Below are 14052 nucleotides of genomic sequence, written 5' to 3'. Positions count from 1 at the left end.
TGCTTTTCTTTGACCCTAATATACATTTATAAAACCAACAAAAATATAAAACGCTTTTAGGTTCTACCCTTTGACAACAGGAGCATGTACACTGAATAAAAATATAAACACAACATGTAAAGTGCTGGTCCATGTCTCATGAGTTGAAATAAAAGATCCCAGAAACATTCCATAGGCACAAAAATATGATTTCTCTCAAATGTTTTGCAAAAATGTGTTTACAACCCTGTAAGTGAGCAGTTTATCCTTTGTCAAGATAATCCATCCACCTTACAGATGTAGCATATCGAGAAGCTGATTAAACAGCATGATCCTTACACAAGTGCAACTTGTGCTGGGGACAATAAAAGGCCACTCTAAAATGTGCAATTTTGTCACACAATGCCACAGATGTCTTTAGTTTTTAGGGAGCATACACAATTGGCATGCTGACTGCAGGAATGTCCACCAGAGCTGTTTTCAGATAATGTTAATTTCTCTACCATAAACCGCCAATGTAGTTTTAGAGAATTTGGCAGTACGTTCAGCCTCACAACCACAGACCACGTGTAACCACCCCAGCCCCTCCACACCCAGCTTCTTCAGAAGGGGGGGGGGTTATTTCTGTCTGTAATAAAGCACTTTTGTGGGGTAAAACTCATTCTGATTGACTGGGCCTGGCTCGACAGTGGGTGGACCTGGCTCCAAAGGGGTGAGCCTATGCCCTCCCAGGCCCACCCATGGCTGCACCCCTGCCCAGTCATGTGAAATCCATAGATTAGGGCCCAATGAATTTATTTAAATGGACCGATTTCCATATCTGAACTGTAACAGCAAAATCTTTGAAATTGTTTATATTTTTGTTCAGTGTACTTGACATAATCCTCTCCCTTCCTTCATAAACGCAATCCATTTATAAACAAAATGTCTTATATCCTATTCAACTTTATTACATATCAATGGCAAACAGCAACCAACCGAGTAAATCATATTCCTTCAGCAAACAACCACGACTGTATCGATTCAGAAAATATATTTTCATTTTGTTTTACTCAACAGCTATAAGTAACCCAACCAAATGTACATGTCATTTCACTTCCCTAACTCCAATCAACACTTGCAGGTGTGTGAAATTCTTGTGGGTTTATGAACTGAATCAGCACCCAGTCAGTCCCCTATGAGTTGCACAGCAATGATCCCAGTGCACTTAAAGAAACACAGTGAACCATTGTATGACAAATGTGTTTGACAGCCTTCGCGTGTGAAAAGCGCATGTGTGGAGTCTGTAAGCGCATGTGTGGAGTCTGTTACAGCTCCTTTAAGCGACGCTCATCAAGTCCCCAACTTAAAACCACACCAACATTCATCTGCCATCTACCACAATAGTCCACACTTCTTCAAACTAAAATGAAAAAGACAGATCAGCAAAAGAAAAACAATATTACAAACAAATACAATTTACAGTGCCTTGAGGAAAGACAAACAAAAATAAAAATGGAAACAAAAAGCTAAATTGTTACATGGAAATAAACAATTGGAAGCAAACTTCATTTTGACATGAAAATTAAATAGTTCAATTTTCTCTTTCCCCTTTCCCTCCACCTTTGCAAGCAGTAGAATCAACAAACATAACGTTCTCTCCTGCCTCACACCACCACCGATCATCCTTAGAGTAAGTGTAAAGACAGAGCTTTAGAACACTTGTATCCCGAGGAGGATAACTGCCTCCATTCTTCCATCCTGACACCAGAGCTGCTCCAGTCAGTCCTCATGTTCGTGTACACTATGTTTGTCCATCCAGTGGGAATGTAGATATGAGTAGTAGTAGAAGTAGTCATTCTTTTGATTTTCTGTTCTATACATTTCATTTGCTGATTCAAAAAGCATGAAACATTGGCTGATGGATGATCATTTTTTGTTGTTTTGTTTCTCTCTCTTTCATTTACAAAGTCTATCTGCTGACGAGTCAACATCAAAATAAGCTCCATGTGTTATGGCAGTGATGACGTGGGAAATCCTCATCTAGTTGAGATGTTGCGCTGTTGTTATTTAAGCCTAGAATACAGGGGGGGAAAAAAACAGAGCGAGAGGGGGACACTGGTGATTATGTCAGATCTGAACTCCTATGTAGAGCAGGGGACGCGTCCCAAAAAGGCACCCTACTTAGCGCACTACTTTTGATCAAAGCCAAAAAATGGGCCCTGGTCAATAATAGGGCACTTCTAAAAGGAATAGGGTGCCATGTGACGCAGGCCAGGTTTTATAAGCAGTTGAATAATCAAGCTTTTACAGTAAGTCAGAGGGCAGAGTGAGCAAGTGGTATTACAGTAACTCAAAATCACAATACTAAAATACATAAATCAATATTCCTATATGCTTGAGATGTCAAATCCAATGTAAAATGGAGACAAAAGACTGAGTGATGTCAAATCCAATGTAAAATGGAGACAAAAGACTGCGAGAGAGATGTTCGGATGACATGTTTGAATGGCAGCTGCAAAAAGACAGCTTGGTTAACACACAAATGAAGTGTTGACAAGCTGAATGCACCGACCTGTCTGTTTAAACTGCCTGCACACAGCTCTGACACCCATGCATACCCCACAATACACGCCACCAGAGGTCTCTTCACCATCCACACAACACTCTACACACATGTACATTGTAATATTGTTGTATGGTGGTATTATACATTTTGTATTGTAGATATGTAGTGGTTAATAATGTTATATGATGTACTGTTTTATATTTTGTTTTATGTGTGATGTAAGTGCCTTAATGTGTTTGGACCCCAGGAAGAGAAGCTGCTGCCTTGGAAGCAGCAAACGGGGATCCCTAACAAATACAATAGTGAAGAAGGCCTTTCGTATGATTATCCTGTCTTACATGATAGACTTAATGTCCATGTCAACAATAAGCATATCATTGTTAGATTAGATATGTTTTTTTGTTCATTAGCATTGACTTGACAAGATCATGTGATGATCAAAATATTTTTAAAAGCCGTATTAAATAATCAACTGTGTGCCGATAATCATTTTGCTTTTCAGACATGGAGTCAATCAAAGCTGTATAGCTGATCCCTTACATTTCACCTAGGAGGATGAGTGATGGTAGAGCAACGAGAGAATATTGAGACTAACAGCAATGAAGACAGACACGGCCCTTTAACTCTAAAGAGCTGCTGCTGATCAGCCACCTACCACAGCTTCTCACCCACCTACCACAGCTTCTCACCCACCTACCACAGCTTCTCACCCACCTACCACAGCTTCTCACCCAACTACCACAGCTTCTCACCCAACTACCACAGCTTCTCACCCAACTACCACAGCTTCTCACCCACAGCAGAAACACTCAGCGATTAGCGATGGGACAGGAGGACAGATATGAGTGAGTGATGAGAGGATCCTGTACAATGAGCTGTAACGAAGCGAACCCAGAGCAGCCAAGGCTAGCCTGGCCAAGCACAGACAGTCTACACGTAGACCGGCTCCTCTGGCTTGGCTATGTTCATCCAGGTATCCATTATTTAATCTGGAGGAGCTCTCTGTCCCAGAGAACAGTGTGCGTCATGACCGTAGATAGGGAGAGGGATACATCGTGTTCATCCTAAAAGCTATTCCTTAGAGCGGAGCGTGTGTGATCCACGTAAGGTCAAGAGATGTTCCCTTTCATCATTTAGAACAAACCTCATTTCATGTGAATTAGTCAAGGGAAACGGTGCATATTTCAACAGATGGATGTGCATCAAACAGGTGCTTCAAAATTGTGAAAATGAAGTTTGGTGTCATAAGCCAACTACTCTGGGTCAACCATAAACAAACATACAAACCAGCACTGAAGTGTGTGAGGGCTAAAACAGAAAGGTGGTGGAGCAAACAAAAAGGAGACAAACAATCCAAAAAGTGGAAAACAAACATTTGTAAGACCTACCATGCATGCATTTAGACCCAGGAGTCAACAGGCTGAGGTTTAACGTCACAAGCATCCACCAGATTGACTGCAGGCCTGTTACTCCTGACATAGTGCTTCGTATTTGTCTCATTCTGCAGCAACGGGAGAAGGGGTTAACAGCAAATCAAAAAGGTCAATAAATATAGTCTTTACAGAGGAGTGGAATGCCAGGGTTAGTTCCTAAGCATAAAGGAAGCTTTTAGAGTCCGAAAAAAAGGCGATTAGAAACAAGAAACCAAATTACGCATGCAAACAGAGGGGGACAAAGCCGTTCAAACAGCAGTTGCATTTTGGGTATCAGCCTTCTGGAGGTGTAGAAAGCAAGTTTGAGCAGTTTTGATTAGTTCTGTGCTTCAGTCAATTCAAAACAAGGGGGGTGGGGGCTGTAGGCATCAGAGAACATATCTGCCACCTCCAGTCCTGTCTGACAGCTAATTTGCTTCTGAAGGTTTTGCAGGACTTATAAAGCATACTGTATGTTGACAAGCATTTGTGTCTCCAGGCTGCAAAGCTGGCAGTTACACACTAAGCACTTATTTATGTAATCGTCAGACCAAAAAACAGCTGCGGTCGGATAACCGTGTTAGTTGAAGTTCAGAGTTGGGAAAGTTACTTTCTAAATTGAATCCGTTAGTCACTAGTTACCGGTCCAAAATTGTAATCAGTACTGTAATTTTTGGATGACCCTTAAGAGGCATTAGAAGAAGACAAAAAGGATACATCAAACGCTTTTGGTGTGTCATCATAGTGGTCGCGCTCAGGTGGAACAAACGTAAACTTTATCCAATGCTGAATTGAATGTCATTGAGAAAACAGAAAAGTGTCAGCAAATATCAGTTCTAAATTTAAAAGTAAGCCAATAACTAATCATCTAGCTTTTTAGTATCTAATCTGATTACAATACATTAGCTGGTAACAGTGGCGGATTTAGGTAAGGGCGACATTGGGGTGGCAGGTGGCCTAGTGGTTAGAGCGTTGGACTTGTAACCGAAAGGTTGCAAGATCGAATCCCCGAGCTGACAAGGTAAATATCTGTCGTTCTGCCCCTGAACAAGGCGTTGTTCAGGGGCAGAACGATGTTGTTCCTAGGCCATCATTGAAAATAAGAATTTGTTATTAACTGACTTGCCTAGTTAAATATAAAAAATATATGAAAAAAAAAAAATAGGCGGCACGGGGCGCCCGCATAAAAATAATGGTGACATTTGCACGTCACGTCAATGATATGTGGGACTGTGGGTCAATTAACTTGGTCGAAGTGGGCGCCCTGATTCTAGTTTGTGAGCTAGGCAGGCTACTGCCTGGGAAAGTCTCCCACTCAGAAGTACGAGATGGGTCGGTCTCCCCACTGGAAGCCCGAGGTAGGGGGAGCGGGGGAATCTATCAAATAGCGTACCTCTAACGTCATACAGTACTAATGCAATTAGTAAAATCAGTCACACTACCAACTGAACCACAATTCATTCATAATATTGTGAATATATATTTTCACAGACATATTGTTGCTTTTTTTTTCTGGTTTGTGCGAAATGGTTAAGAATAATATAAAACCAGTCTGCACACCACCAAGGTGAATTGGTTTAGTCTTGACTCTTGGTTGACAGTGTTGGGGGATGGGTAATGTATTGATGCTCGAGTGCCAAATCAACACAAATTTGTTTCCATTTGTCTTTGTTACTTCTTTTTGATATTTATAAGTCTTATTTTTATACATATATATTTTTATAGTTTTAAATGTTATGATTATTTATTTGTGTTGTTACAATAAAAAGTACAGTTAGTGCAGAATGAGGGGGGGTTCACCCAGGGAGCCATACAAGCTAGAACCGCCACTGGCTGGTAATCTAACTGATTACAGCTAAAAGGTGTTTTGTAATCATATTACATGTAACTGATTACAGCTAAAAGGTGTTTTGTAATCATATTACATGTAACTGATTACAGCTAAAAGGTGTTTTGTAATCATATTACATGTAACTGATTACAGCTAAAAGGTGTTTTGTAATCATATTACATGTAACTGATTACAGCTAAAAGGTGTTTTGTAATCATATTACATGCAATCAGTTCATTAAGTTTAGCTGTGTTAGCATGTTTGACCCATCGAACCACCTCTAGTTCTTCACAACCAGATATTCCTGTGAGTCTCTCTCTCTAGATTGAAGAGCAGGACTTAACACCAGTCCCACATTAATTACTTTCACAATCACAAAGCTTACGCTCAATTATCTGCTGTCGGCATCCAGTAAATTGGACTGCTAGATGAGTGGCACCCGGCTCGACAGACGACAACATCAACTGCTGCTCAACTCCTTTCTTAGAAAGAGCCTGGCGTGGGCATATGGGCAAGGGCACTAAAGAGAGACGGGTTCAGGCTATCTTAACAGAAACGGAGCATCGCGACTCCTGTGCTTTAACAGCCTGATCCACTAGTCAGTGTAGCTGTAGATGGGTCGTAATGGGTGGGTCTAGACCATTGTACCTTCAATGGCTCCCGGTCTGTCAGGTCCACTGACCCGTCGCCACTACTCTTGTACTTGCAGTCCTTGTCTCTCTGGTCGATGGTGGAGTAGCCATCTAATATGAGAGAGCGAGAGAGAAGATCACAGAAGGATATCACTGTTAAATGCTTGGCTGGAAACTACAGTAGCCTAGCTGCATGTAGCCTTCCGGGACTGGAGTGCCACACATCTGACGTAGAGGAAGAACTCATTAGTTAGAGAGGAAACAAGACAATTGTTTGCATTTTCATTGAAAAGAGGAGCACCGAGGAGAACATTTCAAATCAGAAAATTGCCCACACTTCCTGTTGCCATCTGTTCTACTGAATTAATGCCCATCCTTATACCAACATCTTGTTAAGAGAGGGGTCTTGCATACAGCATCATAAGTAAAACAGTACTGCACCATCTACCGTTACAGCATCCTAACAATTAATAACATTGTTCATTCCAAATACTGCAAAAAATGTACCCTACAAACTTTTTTAGAATTTCCATTTTGGCATTTGTGTTGTTGGGGATCTTGAACTGTCAGTCGTCCCTAGAGATCAGAACATTCCATCTGGGACTACTAGCGTTCGTCGGCGGCGATTGAGGTCATGCAAACTCGGTCTTACCTGGACCAAGCTCGTCCATAGGTATCATATCACCACTTCCATTTTTCTTGGTGCCTGAAAAGCATTTATACGCCGTTTTTATCATGAGCACCACACATACAATTAGTTTGATTCATGAGCCAATGTTGCTTTCAGGCCAATGGTCCTCAGTCACTGTCTGCTGATACACTTAACCAGTAACGCAGGCAGGCTGAGAATGGGTGTGAATGACAACCGCACTTCATGTGTATATGTATGGTTGCAAAAAAAGGTCACAAGCCCAGAAACAAGAAGACAAAAGTGCTGTCATGCCCTCGACTCGTTTATTAGGCTGCTACAGTACCTCCCTTTATGTCAAGGTTGGGCAATCCTTTTGACTCGAGGGTCACGTCGGGATTTCAGATTCAGGCCAGAAAAATGACAGTTCTTTGAAAACCTATAGGTCCATTATAATTCCTTCATAGTTTTGATCTACCTTTAGATGTTCAAAAATATATATTTTTCCTTTGGGCCGGCTTGACACCCAACTTCATATCCTACTCTACATGCTTGGATTTGCATTGGGAACACACTATTGGATTAGAAAAATCTACCCATGATGCATCATTCTCCAGACCACACTCTCCCAATTGTACTGACTATAGCACATGAAGATCACCAAACAACGCAGCAGAACAATGAGGGCGAAAGGTTTCAAGCATAGCGCCCCTAAAGTGTGTATTATGGCTATGAGTGAGAACACACAAAACAAAGTTCAGATTGAGCCATCCTCCTCAGCACTCATTCTAATCAAGACGTCTGATGCAGACACCAGCGGTTTCCTCCATAGATTCAGAGCAGTTATATCTATGGTTTCCTCACTCAGTTCACCACAGTAGGCCAGGCCCGGAGGATCCCCAGTCTCGCCTGCTGTCACAGACTGACCTTGGTTCTTCTCCATCAGGGGCAGGGTAGTGTCGTCGTAGCCTGGTTTGCCATTCTTGGCTGCTTTAGGGGCGCCGCTTGCTGTAGACTGAGAGGGAGAGAATAAGGACACATGAGTGTGTGAATGTGTGTGTGTGTGCATGTGCGCGCATGCACGTTCTGCCGTGTACCTGGAAGTGGCTCTTATTCCATCCTTCCTTGGTCAGGGCGTTCCTCAGGTCCTTGTAGCTCCACACCGTCTGCAGCACATGGGAGGCAGCCTTGTTCTCACGTGGTGATTGGCTGAGCGAGACAGGGGGAAAAGCAGGGTTGCGGTCATAAGTGCAGACCATAGCAACATATTTAGCAGTGGAAAATGTTTTTGCAACAAAAGCGTGTTTATTGGACAAGCTCCGGTAGTCTAGTGAATACAACCCAGAACGTTGGACCCAACCAATGCCAGCAGCTAGTGGAGGCGGGAGCCGAATGCAATCAATCTCACATTCAAAGCCATCATCCATCTATTCCCACTGATGGCCCCAGGAGCTTTCTTTTAATTCACACCCCAATGGCCGCACACATTTCCTTTCATTCAATTAATTAAGTACTCCTTAGCCCTTAGTGTTAATTACATGGGGGGGGTTCTCCATCACTTCAAAGTCAATCTCATGGGTTTAGGGAAAACACATTTATTTGGTATTGTTGGAGACTATTTTTCTTGAGCCCGTTTTAGTCCATTTATAATTGTATAATTAGCCTAGCAGCAGTGATTTTCATGTTATTGGTTAGATGGACTAATCTAACGTGCATTGTATTTGGGCAGAGGGAAAGTACAAAGAGGGCGTGTCTCAGAGGCCAGAATGTTCCCACATGGGATGAAGAGGAGCCATGTGTCTGGAGTACCAGCTGATAGACCATCATGACTGGTCTATAACACCGGCTTACATCTTCACTGTTTTATATCACTACATACTTTGTATCACTTTTATATATTCTTAACGATTGAATGTTAGTGTTGGGTTTAAGCTTTTTACACGTGAAAAGTGTAATTATTTAGTGGACCGCAGTAAGACAATTAGGAATGTGTACTCCCAATAACACAAGGCCTCTGCTGACTGATAAGAAGCCCTGTTAAAGGCCTGGAGGGGCACAACATTTCCCCTAACATGAGGAACAGACTCAGTTCCTGCCCAGCAACAGAGTGATTGTTTATCCTAGATATAGGAAGGCCTAGTTGGAAGGTATAAACATATGTGCTTGTGTGACCTGTATGGTGTGCTATGCAGCTGTGGTAAATAAATATAGTTTGAGCTTCCTTTGGTGCCCAACTGGATTTGTACCAGAACTTTGAACCTGACGGTAATTCAATAAAGTACGGGTGTAAAATCCCCATTGGAAACTAATCTTAATTAAATCATCAATAGGTTGTAGAATGAGACATTATCAAAAGAGACATTATCGTCTCCCGCTGACTTGATCAAGAAGATCCGATCAGTCAAAGGAAAACGAGGACAGTGATATGAAATGAAGTGGAAACTGGGAAATCATTCAAGCATCTCTTGAATTCCTATTCATAGTAATTAGTATTCCGGTGAAGTGCACTATAGTAGGTTTCCTGCAAACCAGACACTACACGATACGGGCTTATCTATTCAATCTAAGTCATGTTCTGCAGATCGAAATGATATGACAAGGAATCCAGCTTATAGCACTTTATATTATTAAAAAGGCCATTAACGCCCATCCTAGAGGACGTGAAAAGGCACGGGGTCATTACATTGTATATGGCCAGCAGCAGACAATCCTGGTTCTTGAGTGATTGCAGGATACACTGTATATCATGGATATTATTAATTGCATTTGATGTCAAAATAATTTAAAAGTATGGACACTTCTCTCATGGGGAGGGAGGCCCGTGGCGCATGTAGTCATTAATGTACATTCTGTACTTGCAAACAGGTTTAGTATAGCTAATGTGGAAACCATTCAATTGTTAAGCTGCCTTATGCTCTGTTGTACTGTACTGTACTATGTTGTAAATCAAATCTCAATCAAAGTTCATTGGTTGTGTACACCTGCAGATCTGTGTACGCAACCAATAAACTTTGATTTTATTAGCAGGTGCAGCGAAATGCTTATGTTACTAGCTCCAACAGTGCAGTAGAATGCCTAGCAAATACAACACAAACACACAAATAATACAAAAATAAAACCAAGAAGTCAAGAAATGTTTGGTATTGGTCTGTACTGTGCCATCATCCTACCTTGTCTTGTTGATGGCCACCAGTTTCTCGATGGCCTGGGCCTGGATGAGGGAGCGTGCGTTCTCAGAGCTGTCCGTCACGATCTCGTGGATGGTGTTGAGGATGGCCACCACTGTGTCTTCCTCCAGGTTCTTAGCTGGCCGCTGCTGACCACTGGGCAGGTTACTCACCAGGTCCCTCATGGCATAGCTCCCTACAGGGCAGAGGTCAAAAGGCAGGGTGCCAAGGGCATTGTACAAAATGCTCGATATCAAGCAATTCAAATTTGGACTAATCTACAATCATTCTTATCTACAGTAAGTAGTTTACACATTCCTATTCAGCAAAAGACATACACAGGTTCAACAATCATATTCTTATCCTCATTAACAGCTATCTAATCCCAACGTATTCCGAAGTGTTTTATCCCAATCTTGTTCTGTTTGCCCTACAGAGAGGCCTTGTGTTGACCATGTGTGGTCAGGTTATGTGGTCAGTGATCGTACCGATCAGGTCTTTGTTGCGGCGGTCGATGGAGAGGTTACGCAGGGCGATGGCCACGGCTCGGACCACCTTGTCAGCATCAGAACGCAGCAGCTCCACCAGGATGGGAAGACCCTTCTCCTTCCTCACAGTGGCTCGTATGTAGTTGGACCACTAGGGACAGAGGGAACATGCAGATTGTGTATGCGATACGCAATGCAGAGGACGCCGGAAAAATAACTATCATTTAATTACTACAGTGAATTATTGTAATGTTCGTTTATGTGTCAATTAATCCCATAAGGGATGGGTTGCCAATTGACGATTTGACACGAAAATAAAATGTCCTTCATTCATTCATGCTGGCTATGGATAACCAGTCTATGTAGAGAGAATAATATCAGCCAATACAGACACACACTTACACATAGCAACACACGTGCGCCCGCTTGCATGCCCGCCCCCCCACAGACTCAATTATTGTACAGTAGCACAGCCAACAGTGGATTTCTGGATTTGACTGCTTTTGGTTGTTGTCTCTGATTAAACACACATTTTCCTCTCTCTTTTCCTGTAACACAACACATTAAGTTTGACATGAAAGAGCTCCTTTGCTGAACACCGTCATCCCCCAGAGATGTAATTAAACTGGCGCAACACCAGACCACTGGGTGGCAGTAGTAAACCTAAAAGAAAAACAGACAGCACCGAGTCAAACAGCTCGGGAGCAGCAGGGAGAAAGGGACGAAGAGAGGATTTAAAACAAAAGAAAAGCTTTGAGATATCCTCATAGGGAGCAGGGACAAGTAATGTCCATCTCCTCCATGCCAGAGGTTTGACGTGTTAGCAGCTGCCCTAGAGCGTGGACAGGCGATCAGCCTCCTCCGCTCAAACTGAATGGAAAACCATGGAGGGAGGGAATCTGTCTCTATATATACTACAACGACAGCAACAACAAAATCACCAGTGCAGAACAGTGATAGAAATCAGAGCAAAAAGGAAAACGGCGACAGGTTATACAGGGCGTAGATGTACTGTAGCCTTCACATGTTATACACACGGTACAGGTCATGTGTAAGTGTTGTTGTATTTAAATGAACAAAGAGATCCAAATCGATCTAACATCTTGTCTGTTGGTGTTGTGTTTTTCCAACTGGAGCCTAGTGATGCATGCCGTGGCAACGGATATGTTTACAGCGTAACACATAATGTGTTAAAAACTGAATCACGATGGCGCTAGCATGCCAGAGTTCTCTAGGCCTAACATAGCCACTGTATTGACTATGAACATTCCATTCCTGAAGGGAAGAGCATGAATAGCCTCCGTACTTTACACTAGTGATGGTAAAATAATGCCCCTGAGCTGGACGGGAGATCACACTCTTATTACTCACTTCAGTAACCAAACAGAGGGTGTTTGGTAATGACACTGCAGAGCTCCATTCGGGGTAACTGGTCCTTCCTATTGAGCTTCAGAGACCTTATTCCCCTTAATTACAATGTGTGTGTGTTGTATGTGTGAGACTCACGGTCCACTGTCCGGCACTGAGGTTCTGCAGGGCCCCTGCTGCAGCCTCCAGAGTGTTGTAGTTCTGGCTCTCAGTGAGCAGAGACAGGTACAGCCTCACTACCTCTGGCTGGTACAGCAGCTCAAAACCTGCAGAGAGAGAGAGAGACAGAGAGAGAGAGAGACATGGAAGTTAGACACAGAGCCACACAGGGTACAGTAGACACACAGGGAGGCAGAGAAGCAACAGAGACCGATTATTAAACAACTGAAATAAACAGAGACATGTAATGTAGCTTAGCAACAGAGACAGGCAATCAGAGTCTGTGAAAACTGCTCAGATAACACTGAGATCTCGAATTCAAGTCTCTCCTCACATGAGTCTGGCAGGCAAGACTATTAGGTGTCTGTCAAATTATGGGAATTATTATTACTACTCTCTCGCTCACTCTAGTAAATCGCATTAACAGGAACGTGATAAGACATGACAAACAAGGGTGCCAAGTCTACCCAAGCTATTGTTACCACTGGGTAGAAAACTCACATACATTTGCTAACAATTTAAAAATGGCATTGTCATTATTCCATAACTACAATGGAACAACAAGTGTAATTACATACGGATACTACTCGTGATACTACACAGTATTACTAATACTACTGGTTGTTAGTCTGGTGTAAGTGTGACCGACTCTTAATAGGTACAGTAGCTCAGTCACAGATAACAGTCAGCAGCCACTCACAGAATCAGTGCTTTTCTAGAATAATAGAGCCATCGGCTTAATTGCCACTTTGTCGCTCTCAAAGTACAAATCTCTGCTGTGATCAATGACCTCAGTCACAAAACTCTGCCCTGATTTTATTGAGTCGAGGGCGTGAGCAGGGCTGTGGCGGTCACCAAAATTTGTCAGTCTGTGATTGTCAAGCAAATAACTGTCGGTCTCAAGGTAATTGACCGTCAATTAACATAAACATATTTAGTGTCTCCTGCCTTCCCACACATAACCTACAAGCCATTTTAAAAAGTCTAATAAATCCATGTAATATAGTCTACACCTTCACAAAAAATCCATTATTTATTTTAGACATGCTTGGTCCTGATGGGGCTATGCCAAATGGCTGTGGGCCTCACTAGTTCATTTAGTAGACAAGATTTGCTTAGAATTCCATGGGATTATTTTATAGTATGAAGAATACAATTTGGGGGACTGCGCACATGCGGCTATTCTGTGTTGTGGTTAAAGAGTTCATTTAGAATTAATAATGTGACTTTAGTTGTTCTAAAAACAATGGGCAATATGTTTTTATTTTTAATACATTGTAAGGCTGCATGAGACTAATGATGATTTGAAAAACGTCACTTGAAAGGCATGAGCTCTGCTTTGTTTATGCACAGGCAGTACAGTTTCTCATTCACAATTTGACAAGCACTTGATAATGCCTCGAGTTTCACGGCGGCACTCCCTTTGTGGACGTAACGCACCCTAAAGAAATCCATGCCTTTAGCGGCCCGGAGTACTGCGTTGTGCCCTTTTCCGTGAGTGTGCTGTGCAATCCGAAGCATCTCACACTCACATGGCTCTCCATCACGTAATCAGGTCTTTCTCACAGGCTACAAGTGAAGACAGACATCAGGGACGAAACTGTGCACACCCTTATCCAATTCCGATGTTCATATTGAAGATATTGGAAGCTGTCCATATTTACTTTGTCCGACAACAAGACAAGCATTAGCCTAAGGGCAATCAATTCGCGGGAAAACACCATTCTCAAAAGTGACCACCAATGCAATTATGCATGTAATGCTTTTATTATAAAAGGCGCATTTTTATGGTGAAAATTATCTTCCCCAAACTTGAAACTCACGCGCCTTATAAAGCAGA

General features: G+C 42.4%; 1 protein-coding gene across 8 annotated transcripts in view; it reads right to left on the bottom strand.

Moving 5' to 3' along the window:
• Window positions 1-438: 438 nt before the first annotated feature.
• The window catches only part of LOC112248640 (ARVCF delta catenin family member), a 240150-nt gene continuing 226536 nt past the window's right edge, over window positions 439-14052 (bottom strand). For 5 of the 8 annotated variants that reach the window (XM_024417832.2, XM_042320685.1, XM_024417828.2 and 2 more), the window contains 9 exons: window positions 12192-12319; window positions 10686-10836; window positions 10201-10393; window positions 8128-8239; window positions 7895-8045; window positions 7055-7108; window positions 6419-6513; window positions 3916-4028; window positions 440-2034 (listed from right to left, as the gene is read on the bottom strand). In XM_024417832.2, coding sequence (XP_024273600.1) covers window positions 3927-4028; window positions 6419-6513; window positions 7055-7108; window positions 7895-8045; window positions 8128-8239; window positions 10201-10393; window positions 10686-10836; window positions 12192-12319 — 986 coding nt within the window. In that variant the 3' untranslated portion in view covers window positions 440-2034; window positions 3916-3926. Of the gene's footprint in view, window positions 2035-3915; window positions 4029-6418; window positions 6514-7054; window positions 7109-7894; window positions 8046-8127; window positions 8240-10200; window positions 10394-10685; window positions 10837-12191; window positions 12320-14052 lie in introns of all 8 variants that reach the window. The other 3 variants (XM_024417827.2, XM_024417833.2, XM_024417831.2) reach the window with 3 other exon arrangements.

Source organism: Oncorhynchus tshawytscha, linkage group LG04, assembly GCF_018296145.1.
Source record: "Oncorhynchus tshawytscha isolate Ot180627B linkage group LG04, Otsh_v2.0, whole genome shotgun sequence".
Lineage (NCBI taxonomy): Eukaryota > Metazoa > Chordata > Actinopteri > Salmoniformes > Salmonidae > Oncorhynchus > Oncorhynchus tshawytscha.
This window is presented reverse-complemented; position numbering and strand designations above follow the sequence as displayed.